The following is a 25,531-nucleotide window of genomic DNA, read 5'->3' as shown; positions in this document are numbered from 1 at the left end:
GTTGGGATTTAATTGGAAATATATAATAACTTAATAACTAAGAAAATAATTGACTGGATACATGAACATTTACCATAGTTACACTGTACGTTTATTACTTATTCATAATTATGGAACTAGATTTTTCATCCTCAATATGACAGAAAATGTTAGGATATTTCATTCAAGTCAACTATAAATTGTGTACTACACACACACAAGCTTGCCTAAAATAAGTATAAATAGGGTAAATCTAGATGCTATTTGGATGTAAAACACTGATCTCATTTAGACTAGAGTTCCAAATACAAACACTTTTCTGAAGTTACAAAACAGTAGAGGGCCAAAAATAAAAGAATGGTGTATTTGAGTTTCTGAGATAATACAATATCATATATTTAAATATTGGTCCCATTCCAAACACATCTTTCACAAGTTTGGACATAACATGTGCCCTTTTTTTTTTTTTTACTTCAAAGTGACATAGGCCTACCCTTTTTCAATCCTGACTTGATCCTGACTTTAAAAGATAAAAATATTTCAAAATTTGCTTAACCATTTAAAAGATACTCATTGCATCCCAATAGGATGCAAAAACACCAATTTCACGGGTTCAGGGAGGAATCTAAACTTTTTTCACATTATAAGTATGAAAATATTTTATATAATTTGCTAAAATAAAAAAAATTATCAAGCATGTGATGTTGATGGTTCCCTCTTTTGCATACTGTCCAAAAAATCAGACTATATCTGATAAAAATACGGCAAAGTATCTTGATGTTGAGCTGCAGAGGAAATTCAGCTGGAATCAACAAATACATATAACGAAAAAGGCCAACTCCACACGTGCCTTCCTCCAGAGAAATATCCAGCCATGTCCGAGAAGGTCAAGGAACTGTCAGTGCTCTTCTGCAACCAATCATGTGTTTACTTGCACGCTGTAAGCAATTTTTTATCGGACGATGTACATACACTTGCACACTGCACTTCAACAGTACGATAATACACCAGACGGTGGCCTGTACTGTGCTTTTTGATAAATCACCTCAGTTCTGCATTTTAATTATTGTTAATTCATTGTTACTTCTTTGATGACATGCATAATGCTTTGCAGAATTGAAATAAACTTGAACTTGAAGATGAAACATTTACATAATTACTGTTTTGTGGATTATATTTTTATGCAAAACTTTATTTTCTTTCCTATTTAAATTCCGATGTTGATGAAATGTCAGAGATAAAACTGGTTTTAATTTTCCCCATTTCTTCAAAACAAACTTTGGTTGGGAATGACTTGGTCTTTAGTGCCTAATAAATGCACATTAATTCCCTCCTCGAAAAAAGTTGATTTGAACCAACAGAGAAAGATCAAGCAAGCATTAGGCTGAAAATTTCATCGAAATCGGGTGTAAAATAAGAATGTTTTGACATTTCAAACTTTCGCTTATTTCACATAATAATTATCAATAAGAGAACGGATGATGTCACTCACTATTTATTTTCTTTTTATTGTTTGAAATATACAATATTTCATTTTTTTACAGATTTGACAATAAAGACTCTCTTGATTGAACCATAAAATGTTAAGACAATTGACATCCCACATGCTTAGGGAGGAATAATAAACATTGTTTCACATGACAATCAAAATAAAAATATTTTACACATTAAAAAAAATAATTGTGAGCAAATTGATGTCATCGGCTCTCTCATTTGCATACATATCACAGAGTTGTGTATAGGCCTAACTGTTTTGTGAAAGATAAGCAAAACTTCAAAATATTTTCTTATTTTACATCTGATTTCTGATCTGATTTTACATCTGGATCTGATTCAGTGTATACCCCAGACAGCAATAATATCTCCACGCAATATTGGTCAAGTAAATCTCTAAAGACATTTTTTCTCTAAAGACATTTGCAGAATGCAAATAGTCATCAAATTGACACAAATCAACTCTTTAAAGCCCTGGAAAATCCCTCACTCCCCTCCCTAGATCCCTATACAGTATACATCTCTAGTCTTGATTAACTCGTTCTAAGCAGTAATTCACAAACTTCAGACAAGCAGAAACATATTCTTGAGGGTGTTTCCGAAGGTGAGCGACATGATCCGTGTCATCCCACACCACCTCCTGGGGGGTGTTTCATCAACATTTTCATCCGACAAGTTGTCAGATCTGACATCTTTCTCTGATGTTGATTGGCTGAGAGGTATTGTTACTATGGTAACTGTCGGATAAAATGGGACTTGTCGGATAAAACGTCCGACAAGTCCTTTCATGAAACGCTCCCCAGGACATCAAAGCCCTGTCGACGCCTTTCTGCAATCACTCCCTGGACGTCTTTGTAGGGAACAATCTGATCTTTCTTTGAATACAAAAACAGCTGGGGACACCGCATCCTGTCCGCAAGCATTGCTTTGTAGTAGGTGTCACGGTCTGATACTCCTCTCCTTAGGTAAGAAATAAAGGAGAGCACCATGAAGAAAATCCAAATCCCAAGAGACTTGATGAATTTGATGAACCAGTGTTGTGTTGGAGGCATCGCTGAAACCATTGCCCGGTAAGCGGTGGTGGCTGTTGGATACGAAGGCATGCTGTCGCATATGATTCCAACGATCTTCAGCTTAGCATTTCGACCGGGACTCGTTCCATTCACTATCTCGGTCAGGTGCCTGTAGACGTATCCCCCACCATTGCTGAAAGCATGGAAGAAGATGGGGTTCTCCTCAAGGCCAAGGTCGAAGAATGCTTCCAAGACCTTCAGCGCAACATTCCGAATAGCGTTCTTTTTCCTTGAGAAAATGTAGTCATGCGGCAGAATGTAGCGGATCGTGATGAAGCCTTTAGATTGGTAAATTGACCCGTATTTTGCAAGGTGCTTGTCCTGACAGCCGTACCAACCAAGCAGAAAAATTGCAGGAACTGTGTTCATGTCAGTTCTCTTCCGAACAGCAGATACATCATCAGACATGTCAGAGAGTTCTGATTTGCCTTGAGAAAAGTTGGTGGGGAAAATTACGTGGTATTCTAATTCCTCCATTACAGATAATGCATTTATCTATTAATGCAAAATGTGACAAATTGGCAATAGATTTATACCCGTACTAACTTCTAAGATAAGTCAGTAGTATTTTCTTCTATTTTAGTGAAACTGCTATGAATGATAGAGGTCGGTCCGACTGACTGTGCAGATGTAACTTACTACCGGTACCGGTACTACACGCCCACTTAATCGAGCTTGAGCGAGATTGCATGAATTTCTACCCCGGTGGCGCAGGCATAAATTTTCCTAATAATGCGGTAACTGGATCACCGCTGCAGCTGTTTGAGGGCCGTACGCGCATGCGCAGTGCTAGGAAAATCTAGATAAGCTTCACGTTTCTTTGGAAACGTACTCGACCGCTGCTTGCCTGGCATCCACTGACTATATTTTGGTGAGTTAAGAACCATGCCTAGTTATTCACAGTTTGAAATTTAAATGAGAAAACAAATTATTTGAATACTTCACTACGAATTCAAGTATATGCTTCATTAAGCGAAGAGGAAGGAAACCAAGAAGTCCGCGATTACCAATTCGAAGTTCGCACAAATGTTTTGAATATTCGATAGCCTTAACTCGGGATTTATCTCATGTGCAATTCGGACGATTGTATCATAGTATCGTGTTTTTTATATTGGCAATGTGTGCATAAGAATTGCATGTATCAGAAACTGTAATAGCCTCAAGGGTGCGTCCATCCAAACATTTGCAATATTGTCATTATTGATGTTACTGGGCATGTGTTTGACTGTGATTCAGGGTGACCAGATTTCACAAAATGAAATATGGATTATGGGACAATCGACAAAGCATGATGCAAGAGCCGATCGACCGAGCCAGGTCTAAATAATAAAAAAATTACAGCGAAAGCTACACAATTAGGCCTAGGCTAATGTTAAAAAATTAAAAGAAAAGGAAGTGAGGGTGAATGAAAGAATGAAACTTGAAAGAGAGAGAAACTTTCAAGAAAAGAGATGAGTTAAGAAAGAGAGAGAAACTGAAAGCAAAAAATGAAGGGGGAAATAAAGTAAAGAAAATCAAGGAAAAGAAGAAAAAAAAAGAAAGAAAGTTGGAATAAAAGAAGGAAAAAGAACAAATAAAAGAAAGAAAGGTTTCGGTCATTCTTTGAAATGATAAAGAAAGGAAGGGAAGATAGATGAATGAATGTTTGAAAGACAAAGGAGAGAAAGAAAAAAAAAGAAAGTAAGAAAAAAGGAGGCAGAAAGGAAGAATGAAGGAAAGAAAAATGTTTCCTTCATTCTTTGAAAGAAATAAGAAAACAGTGAAGGGAAAGATTTAAGGGAAAAGAATTAAATAGAAAAAAAAAAGAGGATAAAGAATGAAGCCTTAGGGAGGAGAGAATGAACAAAAGAAAGAAAGTACAGTAATGGAAGGAGAGAAAGATCGAAAAGAAAAAGGAGAGAAAGGAGAAGGAAGCAAAGAAAAGTTTAAGGAAAGAAAGAATGAAGGAAATAAAAAATAATAGAAGGAAAGAAAGAAAAATTAACAGAGGAAGGATCAGGAAAGAAAGCTAGGAAAGATTGGAAATAAAGATAGATGGAACAAAAAAGGCAAGCAGGAAGGATAGAATTAAGGATGAAGAAAGAAGGATAGAAAAGATAGAAAAATGAAAGAAAGTGGAAAAAAGTTCTTCAAGCAAACAAAAACATCCAATCATCTAACAAAAATCTTAATGATATTTGGGGCTTTTTAAAATATATTTTACAGATTGTTAGAAAACTAAAATGTTTTAGAAGTGAATAAAATTCCAAAAGTGAAACATTGTAAAACTTAAATGAAACATCACGGCCCACTCACAGGCATCTCTCATCCCATTTACAAGTTCGTACCGATCACAACACGGCTCTCTAGTAAACGAAAACTCAATAACTTGCTCCTCTGATTACATCACCAAATCAGTAATCTGAGAATCCATAATATACATGTAACTGTAAAAATTTCCCGCCGATTTTGTGATGATTTTGGTGGAAAACTGTTTATCATGGGAGATTGTTTGGGCCATTGAGATTCTGCTCGGATTATACATGCCTAGCTAGCTAGTAGCCTGCCACACACAGGCAGGAGGCCAGTGCAGGCCATGTGCATGCAGCAGCTAGTACATGTATACATGTATATGCTGACTTTGTGTGTGGGGGTGTGTTTGTATGTTTTACTGTACTCGATGGAAGAAGAAGAACTTAGTTTTGCATGCAAACAATTTAGTCCCCTAAAGCCGTGGAGTCTGGAGTGTATGCCTAACTTGAGGGATAGATCGACATCTCCCAAAATTTAACCACAATGGTTGTGCTGAATGATGACCCCCAAAATGTTCCACCTTTTGCCTCCTTAGGCTAGTTTCCAACTTAAATCTGTCAGTTGAACCTGTTTTTATTTTTTTGTTTGGTACCATGTAAAAGAGTACAATCTGGTCTTCATTTTTTACACACTGGCATGAAAACAATGAATTTTATTTAGGTCTAGTCATAGAAAAACTAAAAATATTTGAAAAATAGGAAATGCTTATTATTTTTATGAAAAGTTCTTGATTTTCCCATTAATTTTCAATGGGAATCTAAAATCACTGATTCATTTTTTCCTTATTAAAAAAAATCTGACAGTTTATCCTGACTTTGAATTATGTGAGAGAGAATACCTTATGAAATTCTAACTTGTTTATGTCCAAGCATGAAAGCGAAACTTGACAGTTTTATAGTAAGATAAAGGCCGTTTTTGTGGGGGCCCAGTGACTATTTTCTAAATAAAACATGGGGTGAAAATAACAGAAAATTGTAACAGCTTTGTAGGGCTTTATCTCTTTGAAGGATTGTCCAAATTTACTTTTGTGATTTGATCATTGTCAAATTTATTAAGCAGATGCAAGAATAAAGGCGAAATGCTTACAGTAGAAAAATCATCTGGTCTCCCTATAGGCCTGATTACTGCTCAAACTTTTAACAATGCATCAGCAGCCTTTAATTGTCCATTCCTTTAAAAACCAACTTAATTCTTACTCAAATTTTTAGACCTTTGTATACACAAATCCTTGAAATGTATGAAAAAAATCTTGAAATTCCCCAGTTTTAAGTAAGAACATCACAAATTATGCACTTCTGCAATTAAAGACATTCTAACAAGTAGTAAATTGTAAAGATCACTGATTTGAAACATCCCAAATATCCAGCACACAGTCATGGGCCAACAAGCTTAAATACACAAAGTAAATATTGTGTTCTCAAAGCCTTTCTGTCTGCTGATCTATGTTACTGCACCAACCCCTTCTAATGATAATAATCACCCTCACTTTCAAAATGGTATGAGTGAGAGAAATGTACTTTAATACCGGTACCTAACATTACAAACTGGAGATTATTTATGGCATTCATCCTTTATATCTAATTCTTGTTTCTTCCTGAAAGGTACTGTACTTCAAGAAGGAAATCGACCCATGTGTGTCAACCAGTGAACAGTAACTAACCATATCCGCAGGTTGAGCTCAAAATGGCGTCCGCAACTACAGCAACTAGCAACATGCTCTCGTTGCTGAGAGAATGGGATAAGGGGTCCAAATCCGTCCGGGCTCAGATTCTCCAGGAATTTGTACTCAACAACCAGAACAAGACCGGGCCAGAGATCGAAGCTCGCTTTGCTCAAGGTGCGAGTTTATTCTTGGCAAGGTTGACTGCCTGGCTCCGCCTAACGTATCCTTGAAAAACAAAGTCAAACGTATTCAAAGAAGTCCAAACATTACACTTGTAAATGTTTCCTACAATCTCTTGACCATAGTTTATGCAGAATTCATGTATTACGCAATGTTATATTGATGGAAGCATTTTTCTTTTACTGAACACTGCTTGTAAATAAAAGAAAATGACCTTTTGCTATAAATACATATAGAGGAAATGAAGATGTATTTTTTTTTGATTGATCGTCTTTGTTCATATTGTTTTCTAAACGCACCCTCTTTGCAAGTATGCAACACATTTCTGTTCATGAAATTCAATAATGCATTGTTTAAACTACAAATTCAAACCACCACTGTAAACTCTTATTTATTTCTTACAATGTCTATCAATGTGTCACCGACTGGTACATTTAAAAGACTTGCGTGTCTGACAAGTAAAAATTTACAGTTTCATTTATTTTTTCAAACCATTAATTCAAAATCAAAACTCTTCCCAATGTCTCATAATACTGTTGCCCCTACCAGTATAATTGATAGACTCATGCAGGGTTCCCATAGTCATGGAAAATCCTGGAAAAATGTGTGGTCATGGAAAGTAAGTCAGGGAAATCAGGAAAATTTGTGAAAAGTCTTGGAAAAGTCATGTGTTCAAGATACGTTTGAATTTTGGGTGTTGGTGAAACAAAAATGGTACCCTGGTCAGGAACAGCCCATATATACTAAATGATTATACATGTAGATGTACATGTCAAGATAGTGGGTGGAATGGATGGCTGTGAGGAGATAGGTGGAGGCCATCATAACGTGCCAGAAAGAAAGTCATGGAAAGCAGCAATTTAGTCATGGAAAATTTATGGAATTCTTTTTTTCAAATTTCTGTTGGAACCCTGTCATGTGTCAAGTAGAAAATTCATAAAAGATCTCCTTTTATGATGCAAAGGGTCGATGCTTTCTTTCATTTTCAAATTCTGATAGGTTGGACTTTTTCACTTTTTGTCTACATCACTACACACCTTGCAGTAAATCCAGTCAGAATGAAGTTTTCTCTTAACCAATATTTCAAACAGATATATGGTAGGCACATGTTTAAATCTTCAGCTTCAGGCCATGACTATCTTCCTATCAGCATCTAGTGGGTAAGTATCTTTAAATAGCCAAGCATTCATTTAACATTAAGCTTCTCTCTTTATTAGAACTCTTCATTAGAAATATAATATTTGGTTCCCCTTTGAATTTTCCAAGTTTCCTGTAATGGAGAAAAGTGACCTTGACATAAAAACATTGAACTTTGAGGCCTGCAGTATAATTTTCAGTTTATATTCTGAATGCAGGCACATTATGCATCTGTTTCACTTTGAAATTTTGTTTGCTCACTTTTCCAGAATCTAAGCAGCGGAAAAACTGAGTACAGTATGGACTGCGACACTTCACTGGTCAAACTTTCCTTTTCTTGTATTCATACATGTATATAAAAAGAATTTGTCTGTGTTTTTATCATGGCTATAGATTTTGTTTAATACTGTGTCCTCTGTTATGATCTCTAGTTGGTACTTCCAGATTTGGTTTTAAACTTGGATTGTAATGATTAAAGAGCTATATGTTTTGATCATGACATTACCTCCAAACCAGACCAAAAATAGGAGAATAATTTTTAGGGCTACTTTTTCACAACTTAGTGCCTAAATCTGCAACATCTAGGATAAGCTTTAACAATGCAATGAAGTATGATTTTGTTGGGCTCGTTCTATTTTCCAGGGTTTTTCAAAAACATTCAGGGGCTGAATTGCCCCAAGTTCCAGTGTAACTTTTACCCTGCCTCAAACTCTTATATGTGTATAGCAGGGTTACCATTGTCTGTTTTAGTCCTGTACATTCTGGGCCCTGTACTATACTATACAAACAATCGTAAAATTAAGCCAAACTGTAAATCTATGGCAAACCGTGTATGCACAAACAGGTACATTCAATTCTTAAATATCAATCATATCTCCCTATGTCAACCGCTGCTCTCTCCTAGACACAAGTTTCTTGCCGAGTTCTTGGAGGTAGGTGGAGTGATGACAGTCCTTGAGATACTAGGTTTGAAGCAAGCCAAGGAAGAAGACAAGACACAAGCTCTTCTTCTTCTCCAGTGCATAGCCAACTCAGGCCGGAAATATAAGGAACTCATCTGCGAGAGTTATGGTAAGTTATTGAGTATTTTTAATCATAAAAGGATTGGGGGAGGGGGAGGGGGGGTTGGTATTGATTCACCCCCTATATAATTGTTTTGTGATAAGTTTTAAGGCAAGTTTTCTATTTGACAAAATTTTTTGTTAGCATGCAATTTTTAATTTGACACCTTTTTGGTGTTGATTGGGTGTGAGGTTACAGAGTTATTACCTATTTTTTTCTCATCAGATCAAAGAATTTGTCCTTATGTTGATAGATGCTGCATAAGTATGAAATGATAATGAAAACTAAATAATACATACAAAATCATAAGCATTAAAGTACATCCAAGCAATCAATTTAGATTTTGGACCTTATAGGTGTAAATGAACTATTTCACAATTTGATTATTTGCATTTATTAGGCATGATGTATTGAAATATAAACAAAAACACAAATGTACATGTAGGAATTTTGTGGAAAATCTGCATTTTTTAAATAATTAATCATGCATAATTGAAAAAAAGAAAAAGGTCTGAAGTGCTCTTCCAAGTGACAATCTGTGTGTTCTTTGTTGAAATAATCCGGTGCACAAAATAAAGACACAGGTGTAGAGAAAGGGAATCAGTTGTATATTACTATCACTTTATTATTATCTCCTTCATACCTCAGTTCAGTTTTTACTCCAATACTGTCTTCAGACTTCACATACAAGGTTCGCATAATGCATATAAAATCCAAATACAAGGTTGCATGGTATGCCTACAGTCTTACGATTGAAGGGTCCTCTCTAGGACACACCCTAAATGCCAACCAAAGTATTTGTCCTTTTCATTCAATACCTGGCCTGGTGCAGGCATACAATACAGGCTGACTTGCATTGTATATAATTTTCTTTTATTCAGGCTCTATGTCTAAGAGTTATGATTGCACCTTTATTCACATCATTACATAATATTTCATTCTCATCTTCTCATCTCCTCCAGGTATTCGAGCTGTTGCTGAATGCCTGGCTAGGTCCAAATCAGAAGAGACCCAAGAATGCGCTCGTAGTCTTCTTCAGAACCTGGCCCAAGGGAACCCTAAGTTCCAGTCCCAGGTCTATAAAGGCCTGATAGCCCTCTTGCCGTGCAGCTCACCTAAGGCTCAGCAGATGGCTGCACAGACCCTAAGGATAGTGCAGGTATAGAACAGAATTATCTCAAGAACTATATGAAGTATGAAAATTACCCAATGGGTGTTTCATGAAGCTGTTCGTAGTTAAGAGCAACTTTAAGAACGACTGGTGATCCTTTCTTGTGATAAATGGTGTATTCATTGGCGATGGTTATGCGCGTGAGAAAGGTTCACCCGTCATTCTTAAAGTCGCTCTTAACTTACGAACAGCTTTATGCAACGGCCCCCTGAGACCACAAGATTAGCAAAGTTTGTGTAGGGTCTACACTAGGTCATATTAAAGCAATCCATATTTTCTTATTGCCCTCACATTTAATTATACAGCATCCAGATCTTGTTCAGAATGGGAGCTGCGAAGCTTTTGCTGGTCAATGTACAATGCCTTTATTGGTTGATCTGGGGCCCGTCTTACAAGGAGTTACGATAGATCCAATCAATCGTAACTTTATGGAAATCCATCAGTGTCATGATTTTTTCTGCAGGAAATTTGCAAAATTTCCTTTGCAAACAAAGAAGAACACACCAAATTGTCAAGAAATCAATGAATTTATGGATATACATTCATATCTAATGTTTTTTAAAACAGACCTGTATTTTTATATGTTGAATTTACTGGCTTTCCATACTTAGGATTGATCGGATCAATCGCAACTCTTTCTAAGGCGGGCCCCAGAAATCATTATTTTAGATAAATAATAATAATAATAATATGTCCATTTATATAGCGCAGTTACTATGTGCGTATACTCAACTGCGCTTTGATACTTGGTCCCGGGGGGGGGGCCACTTCCATTGACGAGTGGATACCATGCGCGACCACGGGGTCTCGAAAAGCACCCTAAACACGTATTTTCCATGTTCTGAAAATGCACCTCTTAACAAGTATTGGTGTCTGAAACCCTACCCTTAACAAGTATTGGAAACAAAACTATACTCTTGGCAAGTATTCCCTGAAATGAACCCCTAAACAAGTATACAGCGATATTTTATTGTTGTGTCACGCGTCCGTCGGTCGTCGGTTTTACCTAATTTACACACCATTTGGTTTATACGGCCCCACTTTCCTCACCTCGCGCAAATCGGGACTCTAAACACGTAGTGTTGGGGCAAAAGGACATCCTCTATACAACATTTTAATTTTGTTGCATCATCCCCGCAAATTTGACCCTAAACACGTAGCTTTCCTAGCAAAACAGATACCCTTTTTTCATTATTTTTGTGTTTTTGACACCCTTATCACGTTACGTACGTAACATGCCCTATCTTGAAAAAGACATCCTTTTTACATGTTTTTTTGGTCGCGCATGGTATCCACTCGTCAATGTAAGTGGCCCCTCCGGGTACTTGGTATCATATATAGATTGGAGTAAATGAAATTAAAATGTGTTGCCATCTTGTAAATGTTAATTCTAAACAAAAAAAACATAATTCCTGGTGGGTGTTTCATAAAGCTGTTAAAAGTACACATGACTTAATGCTTTGTTTTATGCATGACTGGAACACGTTCTTACATGTAGGTGCTAAGTCAGCTGCATAGGGATATATAATTGAATGCAAGAAAGGGTCACCAGTCGTGTGTAAAAAGGTGCTTAAAGTTATCTGTAAGTAACAGCTTCAATGAGACACCTGCCAGTTCTTCGTTTTTATAAGAAAATAACTTTCTAAAGCATGTGGTTTGAATTGAAATTAATTTGATTTTACAGAAAATAGTTGGGCATGCCAATCCGAATATTGTGGAACCCACCGTAGCACTTTTGAGGTCCTATCATCTAGAAGTACAATTTGAAGGTAAGTATTTTACTTCCGTTCATCTCATTATTCTGTATGTTCTGGGACTTCGACTCTTGATATTTCTATTCCACAAACTAGACGGTCATGGGGAGACCACACATTTGCATCAGCTGCTCCCCATCTATGGAGCAATCTTCCAACTAAACTAACTGCCCTTTCACACGGTAAAAAATTGTAATTTGAATGATGATTCCAGTGAAAAATAAGGCTAATGACGAATATTCAAAGGCCCTAAAAGGCTGTAGATCAGTAGAACATTTCAAGGCCAAACTTGTAGTTGTCACGTGTATGTGAAATAGGGTGGCTATGTTTTTGCGCATTATAAATGTCTATATCATTCGAAAACTCTGAATGATCAATATTCTGAAGGTCAATTTATGGATGTTCCTCAGTCCGAAGGTTTGTTATTCCGAACATGAAACAAAGTTAGATATTTTAAAGGTCACTGAATCCGAAATGAAATAAGGTCTGTTATTCTGAATAGACTGAAAATAAAGTTGGGTCTGTATAGTCCATTACTCATTTTTGTCTCACCTGCATAGCAGAGTGAGACTATAGGCGCCGCTTTTCCGACGGCGACGGCGGCGGCGTCAACACCAAATCTTAACCTGAGGTTAAGTTTTTGAAATGACAGCATAACTTAGAAAGTATATGGACCTAGTTCATGAAACTTGGCCATAAGGTTAATCAAGTATTACTGAACATCCTGCCTGAGTTTCATGTCACATGACCAAGGTCAAAGGTCATTTAGGGTCAATGAACTTAGACCATGTTGGGGGAATCAACATCAAAATCTTAACCTAAGGTTAAGTTTTTGAAATGTCATCATAAATTAGAAAATATATGGACCTAGTTCATGAAACTTATACATAAGGTTAATCAAGTATCACTGAACATCCTGCATGAGTTTCACGACACATGACCAAGGTCAAAGGTCATTTAGGGTCAATGAACTTTGGCCGAATTGGGGGTATCTGTTGAATTACCATCATAACTGTGAAAGTTTATGGATCTGATTCATGAAACTTGGACATAATAGTAATCAAGTATTACTGAACATCCTGTGCAAGTTTCAGGTCACATGATCAAGGTCAAATGTCATTTAGGGTCAATGAACTTTGGCCAAATTGGGGTATTTGTTGAATTACAGCCATAAATTTGAAAGTGTGTTGGTCTAGTTCATAAAACTTGGACATAAGAGTAATCAAGTATCACTGAACATCCTGTGCGAGTTTCAGGTCACATGATCAAGGTCAAAGGTCATGTAAGGTCAAAGAACTTTGGCCACGTTGGGGGTATTTGTTGAATTGCCATCATATCTCTATAAGTGTATTGGTCTAATTCATAAAACGTGGAAATACGAGTAACCAAGTATCACTGAACATCTTGTGCGAGTTATAGTAGTTTTCAAAATCAGCACTGCTGCTATATTGAATCGCGTGATGCAGGTGAGACGGCCAGAGGCATTCCACTTGTTGTACTATCAAACCTTATTTTATATTTGGACTATCAACCTTTGTAATGATGAGTAGACAATCTCTTCACTCGCCGCACCTCAGAACTAGTTTGAGCCCACTTGGACTTTCAGTTTAGTCTAATTTCCGTTTGGACCAACCATCACTTGGTCTAACACTCAATTGGTCTATCATTTACTCCAATACTCAGATGATCTAATTTCCTCTTCATCTACTAATAGTATTTGCACTTAGTCAAATTTAAATTTGGTTCATAAAACAGATCATCTAATAATATATATTAAGTGGTGTGAGATTAAGTGGATATTAGTTGAAACAGATGGAGCGTAATTGGAAGTTAGAAAAAGTAGCCAATCGGCTAAATAGAAATTAGACCAGGGGGGTATTTCACAAAGATTTAAGTATGGCTTACAGTTGCACTTAAATGCCTCGTTGCGTGCGGTATAAAGGCATGACCACATTGGTCAGATCATACCAAGAGGACGCACTTTACTGCGTATTGATCAATAAGATTGCGTGTTTCATATCATGTACGCGTCGGCATTAAGTGCGACTCTAAGTCATACTTAAATCTTTGTGAAACAGCCCCCATATGTTTAGTAGACAATCTAGGATTAGACCATATGTGATGAGACCAGACAAAAAGCAGACAAAGTGGGTGTAGACCCAAGTGCTCACTAGATCCAGCAATGGAGTCAAGACCACGCCATGCTGATCTTGATCATTAGTTTAGACCCTAGTCTCTTTTTATATTGGAGAAATTTAATTAAAGAGAAATTCCAGTAGTTGCAGTAAACACTGATTTCATGAGAAAGTCTGTAAAACAAGGCTTAATTGTCAGTATATCAACGAGGATCTAGATCTGGTACAGTTACATAAACTGAACTTCGTGAAATCTTGAAATCTACGCTGAAAAATGTTCAGACTGAAGATCCCCAACACAGATAAGCGCACGTGGGACAGTGTATAATTATTGCTTTGAATGTCGGGCCTGACGCTCTACCCGAATCCTGTGCTTATTTGCTGATTTCTCAGCAATTACACAATTTCTTCCAGAATCCTTTGGCACATACGTTTTATTTTATACAAACAGACACTTTGTTGGTCATTTCATTGGATTCTGTACGAACTCATTTTGATATCGTTACCAAAACTAGCATTTACCTTTAAAAAGCCTTGAGACAAAAAAATCTTGAAACTCCATCCCTTTCTAGGTCAAATGCCTGTTTTATCAATTTCATGACCAAACTCACCCTTCCCCCTCTTTCTCTGCCTCACAACACACACACCCCCACCCACACAGGTACTGAGTTGATCAAAGATTTGATGAACTATGAGATCCAGGACCAGCTACTGACCAATCTTGTAGCAGCATTGGTTCCATCCAGAGAGGAGGTACTCCAAAGACCAGAAATCCTCGATGGTAAGAGTCAATATTCCATTTTATCAGCTTGTATTATTTTGAAAATACAGGAACAAAACTATGGATTATGCAGATGTCTCGAATTATTACTGAACTTCATTTGAGCATGAATTTAGTGCTCCTTGCCAAAAGCATGCATTTATTGGACTTTTTTTTTAGTGTACTCCATGAAAAAAACGTAGTTATGCTCATAAAATCTGCATAGTCTATTCTTTTGTACCATTGTATAATGGAAAGCTCTTGAGAATATGGGACATATTATTTCTGCACAGAGGACTGATTTAGAATGCTGTTGCACCAATATGCATTGATATATTGCAACAGCTTATAAATGGGCACGTCGTGGTCAAGTGGTTCTGACTCTCGCCTTTCAAACAGACATAAGGTCGTGGGTTCAAATACTAGCCATGGCATGTTTTCCTTCAGTAAGAAATTTATCCACACTCCTGTACTTGACCCAGGTGAGGTGAATGGGTACCCGGCAGGTTTAATTCCTCACATGCACTGAGCGCTTTATAAATCCAGCTATTATTATTATTAATTCTGTATCGTGATGCTTTGTATTCATAACACAATTATTTGACTGTATCTGTTTGCATTATGTATTCCCGCAGATTGGATTAGTCAGACCTTAAAAGTATTAAAGTGCATGCATTCAATATGCCTGATAATGTAAATTATTATTGATTCACTTTGATTTGCTTTATCAGATCCAAGTGCTCCAGACCTGAAGCGCCCTCTAGCTGTTTTTGTACAACAGGCATCAGCATCCAAAGTTACAGGGTGAGTAGTAAAGTACAGATGATCCAATGATAAAAATTCCTTTCAATCATTTGAAAATTTTAGTTCATCAGACAAAACCAAAGAAATCAGGGAATTTTTAAAAAACTGTGTTTAGTCCTGTCAGGGTAAAGTCAGGTAATTTTGATTTGCCCCAAAAATCGAAAATAGACAGACTATGTTGGGAAATCTAAAGCTCCCTAATAACTAGAAATAACCCATCACCGGGGATGTCATTTTTCGGAATAAAGTCTGAATTCAGACCTATTCAATGTATTTCCTGCCATAGAAAACAACCATTTCATATAAAAAAAATCTATTCCAAGTGGCATCCCTGCATAATGTGAAAGTACTTGTTGCCGAGCTTGCAGCTAGGTGTAGGTCTGCCGAAGATTGATTATAAATCAGAAGCACTTGAACAAATTTTACCACTCAACAGATAGATAACCTGACAAGAAAGATGGGAAAAGTTTACTTGTAAATTGTACAACATTTTTAAACATTTGATAAACTATAAACTTGTATATGTCCATTCTGTACATGTATTTATATGCAAAATTATGAATCCTCCTCCAGTGATCCTGCAACCATCCTTTATAAGCTCATTTGGGGCCAGTAACACCAAGGTTAGCAATTATTCGTTCGCTCAGACCTGCCAACCAGTACGTTTTTGGCGTATTTAGTACGTTTTTGCAACCAAAATACGGCACTACGTTTTTTCTTTTAAAAATACGTTTTTGTAAAAAAAAATAAAAATCGTAATATATTGAGAAAAATCATCTCTATATGTCTCTATTTCATAAAACTTACACAAATATGGTCATTAGATCAATGTCATTTCAGGTAACTTGTTTTTTTTTCAATCATTTTGTTAAAACCAGGGTGAGATATACATGTACACATGTTACAATGTTTTTTTTTTTCATCTGCAAGAGCAGTGCGCATTTTAGCTTGCATGCAGCTTGAGCGCCGCCGCGATGAGCGAGTGCGCCACGCATTTTATTATGAAATAAGTTTTTTATCACAGAATACAGTTTTTCATTCCCAGAGGTTGGCAGGTCTGTACGCTTGATTTTCATGATTGATTGTACATTGTCATTGTAATCAATGGTAGAAAAATGTTCTACGATCATTTCTTAGCTTGTTGTTACGGGCCCCTTGACCTGTACCATAAAGCATAGTGATCTAGGGCTCGGTTTCTACTAATGATTGCATAGATTATGGTGTATGACCAATCATATAAATCAGTCCCACATTAAATTGCTATGGTTAATGTTACTTGGACCGAGGTCATAAATAATAAATATAACACCTGATTGTTGATTTGTTTCTCTTCATCCTCTAGTGTCATTATATCGGGCCAGTCATTTTAACCAGTGTTTCTATATCTTGTAGCATTTTAGCGAGGGAATCCCACCAGAATTGTGAGAAACTCATCCAACTCAGAGTGGTACACAATCTCCTTATAGCGATGGGTAATGAGGATCATGCAGATAGCCAGAGACAAGCTAGTATCACATTAGAGGTTTGTCACACTTATATGTTAACTCTTTAAAGGTCAAGTCCATCCCAGAAAAAATGTTGATTTGAATAAAAAGATAAAAATCCAACAAACATAACACTGAAAATTTCATCAAAATCAGATTTAAAATAAGAAAGTTATGACATTTTTTAATTTCGCTTGATTTCACAAAATAGTTATATGCACATCCTGTTCGGTATGCAAATGAGGAGACTGATGACGTCATCCACTCACTATTTCTTTTGTATTTTGTTATATGAAATTTGAAATATTCTGATTTTCTCCTCATTGTCAAGTGAAACAATGATTAATTCTCCCTGAACATGTGGGATTAGCATTATTTAATACTATATGATTCAGTCAAGTTGGTCCTCATTGTCAAAGCTGTAAAAAACGAAATATTGCATAATTCAAACAATAAAAAACAAAAGAAATAGTGAGTGATGGACATCATCGATTGTCTCATTTGCATGTCACTGAGTTGTGCATATAAACATTTTATGAAAAATAAGCGAAACCTTAAAATGCCATAACTTTCTTATTTTACATCCGATTTTTATGAAATTTTCAGCGTTATGCTAGTTTGATTTTTCTCTATTTATTCAAATCAAAATTTTTCTGGGGTGGACTTGACCTTTAAAAGCATATTTATTCTTTTATTTGAACTAAATGCTAGCAGAAAATAAAACTTTTATTTTTAGGAGTGGTTATAGTCTTATTTTTTTTTGTTATCAGTGTTATTTTTTAATGTTAAACTCAATTTTTGCTATTTTGATGTATTTTTCCATCTTTCAGTACCTGGTCAGTACATTTCCTATTGTAGATGAAAACTGCAGAGAAGCAATGGGGGACACACTATATCAGATGTTTATGGTAAGCTTCAACATTTTTGGTATTACATTGAAATGCTGGTATTTTTTATTTTTATTTATTTATTTCCACATTCCAATTTAAAAAAAAAGCATATACAAGTGTAATCATTTTTTTCTTAGCATAACATAATAAGCAAATGATATAATTAATAACATATGCATATATACAATCTAATTGAAATATACTTATACCTGATAATTTTTTTTTTCAATTGTTAAAAAAATAGCAGATTTTTATATATATATATATACATATATCAACACTAATACATTTTGAAATGTGGGAGACCTTCATCTTAAGCTTAGAGCTTGAATCATGTTCATCTATCCATTGAGTATTCGATATAGCGCCTTTTCCTTGTCTGGCAATAGGATATGTATCATTCTTGAGTGCATGCTGTTGAGACTTCAGTTAGTTTCATATTCATTGATAGCTGATTATTGTGTATTATTTATTTATATATATACATATATATGTAGATAAAAGTATATATATGTATATATATATGTACATTTTGAAATGTGAAATGTGAAATATATATATAATCAGTATATTTTGTTGTCAGTCTATTGGGGGATGTTCACTTGTGTTCACAAGTAAATTATTTTTGTAGGCTGAAAGTAATTGGAGAGTGGAAAAAAACTCCCTCAGCTTACTTTAAAAAATAGCAACTCCCACAAGAAGGGAGAGCGAGAGATTAAAAAAGATAAGAGAGAAAAATATAAAGTGGGGAACTTACAGGAAGAAGAAAACGATTAACAGAAGGTGGATAGAAAGTCAATAATTGTAATACACACTGTAGAATTGATTATACATGTAGCTGTCTGTTCATGTAGCATAATATGAACAATTACAGCTCGAATAAGTGCATTTTAATGCCCTCAAAGCATTTATATTCTTGTTATATTGTTAAGATATTACAGTTTCATGTTATCACACAAATGAATCATATCTAAAGAATGATTTCAGATGATATCTAAAGTGCATGGCATTGTGCTATTTCAAGATGGTGGAGGGTTGCCAAAGAAATGTAAATACAAGTCGTTTTCAGAACAATATAGGGTTTTGACCTTGGTTTGTCTTGTTATCAGTTCATAGTACTCTGATCCATCTGACTCATACAATGTATAGTCTTGATGGTGCAGAAATCTATACTAGAGAAACCCTTTTGCAAACTATTGATGGTTGGAGTTTGACAAAGGAAGTTCAAACCACAATAGTTTGATTCGATGCAGAAATTATTTTTAAAACAATCATTGTAATACAGTGGTGCTAAAAAAGTTAGTGAACCCCACCAGAAAATGCACTCCTTCATGCTGAGTGTTGAACATAGACAACAATAATACAATGTTCGGCGAGCCCAGAGAAACACACTTTATTGGATGTAATATTTTATCACCAGACTTCACCATTATATATCGATAACATAGCAGAACTTGAAAATTTTAAATATGATCATTTTCTGGTGGAGTTCACTAACTTTTTTAGCACCATTGTATGTATATTTATATTTGATGTAGTTTTGTCTTTGGAGTTTAAATTACAAATACCAGTTTCATAAAACTATGTTTGAAATTACCAGATCAAAAAGCTACCTAACACTGGGAATGAATAATTCAATGACAACAAATTGTTTTCAAGGTCATCATGCTGTTGAACAACTCCCCATTTAATGTGCTACTTTGACAGTGATTGATATCCCTTATCTTTTCAAAAACTTCAATTAATCAAATCAAACGCAGTGACATATGATAGCCATCTTACATTTACCCCATTGTATGAAGATCATTCAACTGTGATGACAGAGTTTGTGATGACAGAGTTTGAAGTGTCATATTTGCCATATTTATAAGAACAATGCATTTGTCAAAACTGATTATGCAGGGATTCTTCTCAAGATATGTCATGGGACATTAAATGTATGATATAAAGAAAGATAACAGTGGACAATTCTAATACCAAAGATTATTCTGTAGAATTGAAGGTGTATGAATGTTATATAAACAAAGAGGCTTGAAATAATATGAGGAAAATGAGATAAGAGCCAATTATGTCCAATTCAGCCTAATGAAACAAAAGATAACTTGATCCCCTCCTTCCTCAGTTCCACTTTAAATACATGTATGAAATTCAGATTCCTACTGAGTTTCAGATTTGTTTTTTTTTAATGCATAATGCAATTTTACACAGTTTCAAGTGATTTTGAATGATTGGATCAAATCTAAATTAAAGCTAAATATTGTACAGTTGTGGGAAAATTGGCTCTTTGACAATTTGTAACTGTTTTGTCAGAGCTCTAGAAAGAAACGACTATATGTACATATTGATGTTAGATCTAGGATCATGGCAAACAATTGACACTGTTTTGCGTAAAGTTTGAACATTCAGTTATGGCTTAAAGTGATCGGTTAACATTGGTTTGACTTTAAAAAAATCTGAGCTAGAAGGTCACACTTGTCACCTGTGTCTGTGATATGTTACAAAAATGAAGCCCAGAAAAAATTGCATTGGAAAATAATTATTTAGTGCTTCAAAAATTGAAATATAAAGTGACCAAAAACACCATCTTAATTTCATCCCATACACTTATGTGTACTATTTAGTCGTCTGTAAGACGCCTATTTACAAAATCGGGGTTTGCCTTGTAGTTTTAGCTTTTCATTCTCAATAATGGTTGTTTTCAGGGTTTATTAGTTCTAATACGTGCACTTGTACACATGTTTCATCTTGGTTTGAGAATTTTTTAAATCGGCTGCTCACAAAGTTAAACAATACCTTTAACGCTGTAAAATATGAATCATTGTGACTTTTACATGGTATTGTACCAAGAATGATTTTTGTGCAGAAAATCAGTATTTATTCCTGAAGTACATGTATGGTGATTCATCTACATATACTTTGTACATTTCATTCTTTATGTTTTTTCAAGGCAGCTTTATATCTTTTGTGTCGTAATACATGTATGTGATGAATGTTCTACATCAAAACTAACAGTATGTAGTTGCAGGAAACATGTATTTCATGAGAAAGTCTTTAAAATCAAGCATAATTGTTGCCATATGATCATAGATCTAGATCTCATACATTTGATTAAACAGCAATCACACTGAAGATCGCACATACGGGACAGTGTATTACTATTGCTAGAAAAAAGAACCAACATTTGGCTACACAATTATTTCCAGAATCAATATGTATTTTTAACATTCAAACATTCAAATCCTTGTTTTGTCAATTTATCGGATCTGTTCATATTCATTTGGAGATCTTTAGTATTTACTACAATTGGCATTTATCTTAAAAATGTATATGTTTGTTTCCCCCCTACAGTCTAACCCTGAGAGTCTATACATGGTCATGAGTCCAGTGCAAGCGGACGTTCTTCGCTCAAACAAGGTCAACATACCGGGAAGTAGGTCACATATTTTGTTTTGTCTCTTAAAACCAGTGTTTGATAAGGAGTGAATCCATTATTTACGAAAGAGAGAGAAAATACATAAACAAATGAATCATTGTAGAGATAAAATATTGATTTTGCCACAGAAGTAAAATAAATGAAACTTGTCCTCATAGGGGACACTATCTTTGACTTGCAAAAATGTATTACATAGAAATTCTATATGGAGGAAGGGATTGTTTTGTCAACAAACGTTACTGGTAAAATCAACTTCAAGGAATCAAAACCTGTTTTTTGGGTATTTTTGGTATCGGAAATGGAAATAAATTACATAATTTCCTTATCAATAATGATGATTGATTATACGTGATCCAGGGAGCATTTCTTCTCTGAGCTTTATTTTATTTCAAACTGTCTTAAAACCATAGAGGCTTGAATTTTCATAGATATAGTAATGGTAATAATGATGGTGATGATGATTATGATGATGATAATAATATAATAGTGAAAAAAATTATAATTATGATGGTGATGATGATGACAATGATGATAATAATGATAATAATAGTGAATACTAATCATATCAATATTAACAAATAATATTTTCTCTCAAAAGAGTAATGTGCTGGGGGTATTGTATCATTTCCTTTAATTTCCAGGTATGCCAATAAAGCGAAGAAAAAAAAGAAGAAGATAAATATAATAATAATAAAAAGAATTATCTAAACTTAAGTTTGATCTGCTGTTTCCAGTGCTCATTGCAAATTAGTCATTATTATGGAATGAATGGCGCAACCCCAACTTTAGGACTTATCTATATCTTTCTACCCTTTACTTTTCATCAGTTGTGGACGGTATGGATTAAAGACAACGAGTGCCTCGCAAGAGATGATCCGTCCAAGTCAGGAAAGTAATGCATCATGCATGTATCATCTTCATCATCTGTTATGGATTATGACATCATATCCCATTGCATGCTGGGTATCTAAAATTACAAAACAGATTAAAGCCAACGAGTGCTTCACAAGAGATGATCCGTCCAAGTCAGGAAAGTAAAACATCATGCATGTTCCATCTTCATCATCAGTTATGGACTATGACATCATATCCCATTGCATGCTGGGTATCTAAAATTACAAAACAGATTAAAGCCAACGAGTGCTTCACAAGAGATGATCCGTCCAAGTCAGGAAAGTAAAACATCATGCATGTTCCATCTTCATCATCAGTTATGGACTATGACATCACATCCCATTGCATGCTGGGTATTTGAAAATAAAAGACAGATTAAAGCCAACGAGTGCCTCGCAAGAGATGACCTGTCCAAGTAGATTCCAGTAAGGGAAAGTAAACCAACCTGCATGTGTCGTCTTCATCATCAGTTATGGATTATGACATCATATCCCATTGCATGATGGGTAATTGTGTAGGAAATTTGAACACTACTTCCTTCCACCTCACTGAACCTCCCCTCCCCAGAAGAAATCCCTTTACTCTGATTTTTGTTTTGGGTCTCATATTTTTTAAATTTCATTAAACAATTGGCGATTTTGCTCTGACAACTGAACATTATAAGCTACTGAAATCCTTGCATCTGATTAGCTCGGGTCAAAATAGTCGGTTTAAATCAGTGACTCGCTCTCCCGTGTTCTTCCTTTGCTAAGCTCAGAGATCAACTGCTCCGTTGGAATTCATTAAACGCTCTATATTGCAATGAAGTTAAGTACTAAGTTTTGGCGAGTTGTGTGGAGGTTTTTTAGGAAATATATAATAAGCGTGTGACTGTGTGCTCCAGCACTCTCCTCCATTGAAATTGGTCACCTTTGTATTAACAAAAAAAAATCAAAAATGAAAGACTGAAAAAAGTGAATGAATTATTATCGTTTTTTTATTGATATTGAATCAGAAGATCGTATTCTTACTTTATATTAGGTTTAGAATAAAGTGCTCATATGTCTCTAATTTATGCCTAAAAAATGTTTGTTTGTATTGATATTTTATTGAATATTTTCATAAAATTGAATGCCAGTAGTGCAAAACCTAAAAACATGGTCAGTGATAGCAACCTTATTAATACTTTAACTCCATTAATCATGTTGGGGATTATTACACATTGGGAGTGTTCCATCAACATTTTGTCCAATAAGTTTTCAGATCTGACACCTCTCCTTGATTGGTAAAATTGCCAATTTGTCCACTCACCACATGGTCTACCTTTATTTAGTCTAATGCCATTCCATCCATCAACATTTCATCTACCAACCATTTGGTCAAATCATCACTTCGTCTAATCACCAGTTCATCTCATAACCAGTTGGTCTAATGTTCGTTTTATTTTCATTCATTTTGCCCAAATAACATTTAGTCTAATTAGACCAAATGGTATATGGACTAAATGGGTATTGGGCCAACTGGTAATGAGACAAAATGTTGAGTGGATGAAATGGCAATTAGACCATATAAATATTGGACGAACCGATGGTAGACCAAATGATAGTAGATGAGTTGGCAATTGGATGAATTGGCATTGGACCAAATGAAACTAAACCCCTTAATTTCGATTGGGTGAGAAGCATTGCCACTTAAAGTCAGATAAAATGGGACTTGCCGTTAGAACACCCGACAAGTGCCAGTGTATGCCAAATTTCTGTAGGTGTGGCCAGCTGCGTTCTCCTTTGGTCAATTTCCTTATATTTGTCATTCTTGATTTTAAAGAATTGCATTTTGTTAACATACACAAAATACAAAGAATTTAAATTCTTTATAAAAACTGGAGAAAAAAAAATCATTTTGTGCTCTAACCATAATGCAGTTCTTGATATAAAAAATGGGATTAATGCCTTGGTATAGCCTTTAAAGTTATATTATTCAGGTGTGACTTTTCCATAAAATTGACACCCATTGTCCTGTTCTAACCAAGTTTAGATTTTGATTTTAGTGTTAACGTGACTATATGTATGCATTGTGCTTAGTTTATAATCATTTTGAATTCTGACTGCATGAATGGTCAAGGCATGGGTCTCTTGGCATGTATATCATCTGTTTTTTTCAAGTGCATTCATGAGTTGTAGATTTCAGTTTGGCTTGATTATTTTTATTAAAAGAAAGAAACAAACAAAAAATTCTGGGAGTGTTTTATGAAAGGATTTGTCGGATGTTTGATCCAAGTAAGTCTCTTATAGTAATAGGCAGACAATAATCATATTTCTATCTAAATCACACTCTCATTAATGATTAAACTAGAGTTTCACTTTGCACAGATCGGGCGCAATTATGATTTTAATGAAGCAATAGATCTGTGTTCCAAAATAGTAATGTTTTAGATAAATTTGTCATCAGCCTGGTATATGGGTATTATATCTAAATAACCATAAGGTGATTGCATGCAGTAGGTGTTGCTATGTTGGGCATGCATAAGTTGTACCCTGCTAAATAAAGTTTGAATGGCTTTATAGTATGAGTCAGTGTGTGGTTGGAGTGGCTGTCTGGAGAGTCTGCTGGTCGGTTGCAAATTTTACAAATCGAACTACTTCCCCAGTTTTCGCCCAATGCTCATGAGACTTGGCACACACTTTGGATTGATGACACGCAAGACACATTTTATCCATTGAGCTAGAGCTAAGTAATTCATTGCCATGGTAGTTGGATATTATGGCATTAAGTCATGAAAGATTATTGCAAAGCAAACTGCTTTCTTAGTTTTCGTTCAGTGCTCATGAGACTTGGTACACACATACCTGAAAGCTATGATGATGATGATGCTGTTGGAGAAATTTTTACTTTTGTTTGTATAAAACAGATCTATTAAATGATGTATAAAACCATTCATTTTTGTAAATATGTAAATAAATAAGTTTATAAATATATCATAATTATTTGTAAAATATTTATATTGTGAATAGTTTGTTCATATTTCTTAATTAAATATTGAAAGAAAAGATTTACAGACAATGTTTAGTTCTTGATTTTTCTCATGTCAATACCTGTAGTTAGTATCTTCATGTAATCACTATGTAAACTGTCTAGAGTGGGATGCAGGTCTTAAAACACAAGTGCATTATCTTCAAACAAAAGGTGAAATCCACACTGATATTTTAAAACATGTCCAAACCTTTGGTAAAGGTTCAATAATATGACCTTTTATTGGACTATCCTTCTAATCTTCTTCTAATCATATTCCATTTAATTGTTCTGTTTTGGAAATGCTATTTTGACGGTTGGATAGCTTTATTGCTCTT

At 35.2% G+C, this 25,531-nt stretch overlaps 2 protein-coding genes across 2 annotated transcripts; one reads left to right on the top strand and one right to left on the bottom strand.

Annotated features, from left to right (window-relative positions):
- Positions 1-1,912: 1,912 nt before the first annotated feature.
- Positions 1,913-3,114, bottom strand: LOC129271396 (transmembrane protein 53-A-like). The gene is made up of 2 exons (XM_064106451.1): positions 2,268-3,114; positions 1,913-2,113 (listed from the first exon to the last, which is right to left on the bottom strand). The coding sequence occupies exons 1-2, from the start codon at positions 3,021-3,023 to the stop codon at positions 1,997-1,999; spliced, it is 873 nt and encodes a 290-aa protein (XP_063962521.1). The 5' UTR covers positions 3,024-3,114; the 3' UTR covers positions 1,913-1,996.
- An 8-nt stretch (positions 3,115-3,122) lies between these two features.
- LOC129270712 (armadillo-like helical domain containing protein 1) lies at positions 3,123-25,231 on the top strand. The gene is made up of 12 exons (XM_054908032.2): positions 3,123-3,417; positions 6,440-6,721; positions 7,773-7,841; positions 8,723-8,889; positions 9,843-10,039; positions 11,736-11,820; positions 14,602-14,721; positions 15,432-15,504; positions 16,897-17,026; positions 17,819-17,896; positions 21,227-21,308; positions 22,139-25,231. Exons 2-12 carry the CDS (start codon positions 6,522-6,524, stop codon positions 22,156-22,158), a joined length of 1,221 nt encoding a protein of 406 aa, XP_054764007.2. The 5' UTR covers positions 3,123-3,417; positions 6,440-6,521; the 3' UTR covers positions 22,159-25,231.
- The last annotated feature ends 300 nt before the right edge of the window (positions 25,232-25,531 follow it).

The sequence above is a fragment of the Lytechinus pictus genome, chromosome 11 (genome assembly GCF_037042905.1).
Source record: "Lytechinus pictus isolate F3 Inbred chromosome 11, Lp3.0, whole genome shotgun sequence".
NCBI classification, from domain to species: Eukaryota; Metazoa; Echinodermata; class Echinoidea; order Temnopleuroida; family Toxopneustidae; genus Lytechinus; species Lytechinus pictus.
Note: the sequence above shows the minus strand (reverse complement) of the source record. Positions and strands in the feature narration are given on the sequence as shown.

Coding starts and splice junctions, on each gene's coding strand:
- LOC129271396 (XM_064106451.1), bottom strand. CDS start 3,023: ATGGAGGAATTAGAATACCACGTAATTTTCCCCACCAACTTTTCTCAA. Junction 2,114..2,267: donor GCTTTGATGTCCTGGGGAGC/GTTTCATGAAAG, acceptor AACACCCCCCAG/GAGGTGGTGTGGGATGACAC.
- LOC129270712 (XM_054908032.2), top strand. CDS start 6,522: ATGGCGTCCGCAACTACAGCAACTAGCAACATGCTCTCGTTGCTGAGA. Junction 10,040..11,735: donor AGACCCTAAGGATAGTGCAG/GTATAGAACAGA, acceptor TTGATTTTACAG/AAAATAGTTGGGCATGCCAA. Junction 15,505..16,896: donor TCAGCATCCAAAGTTACAGG/GTGAGTAGTAAA, acceptor TATATCTTGTAG/CATTTTAGCGAGGGAATCCC.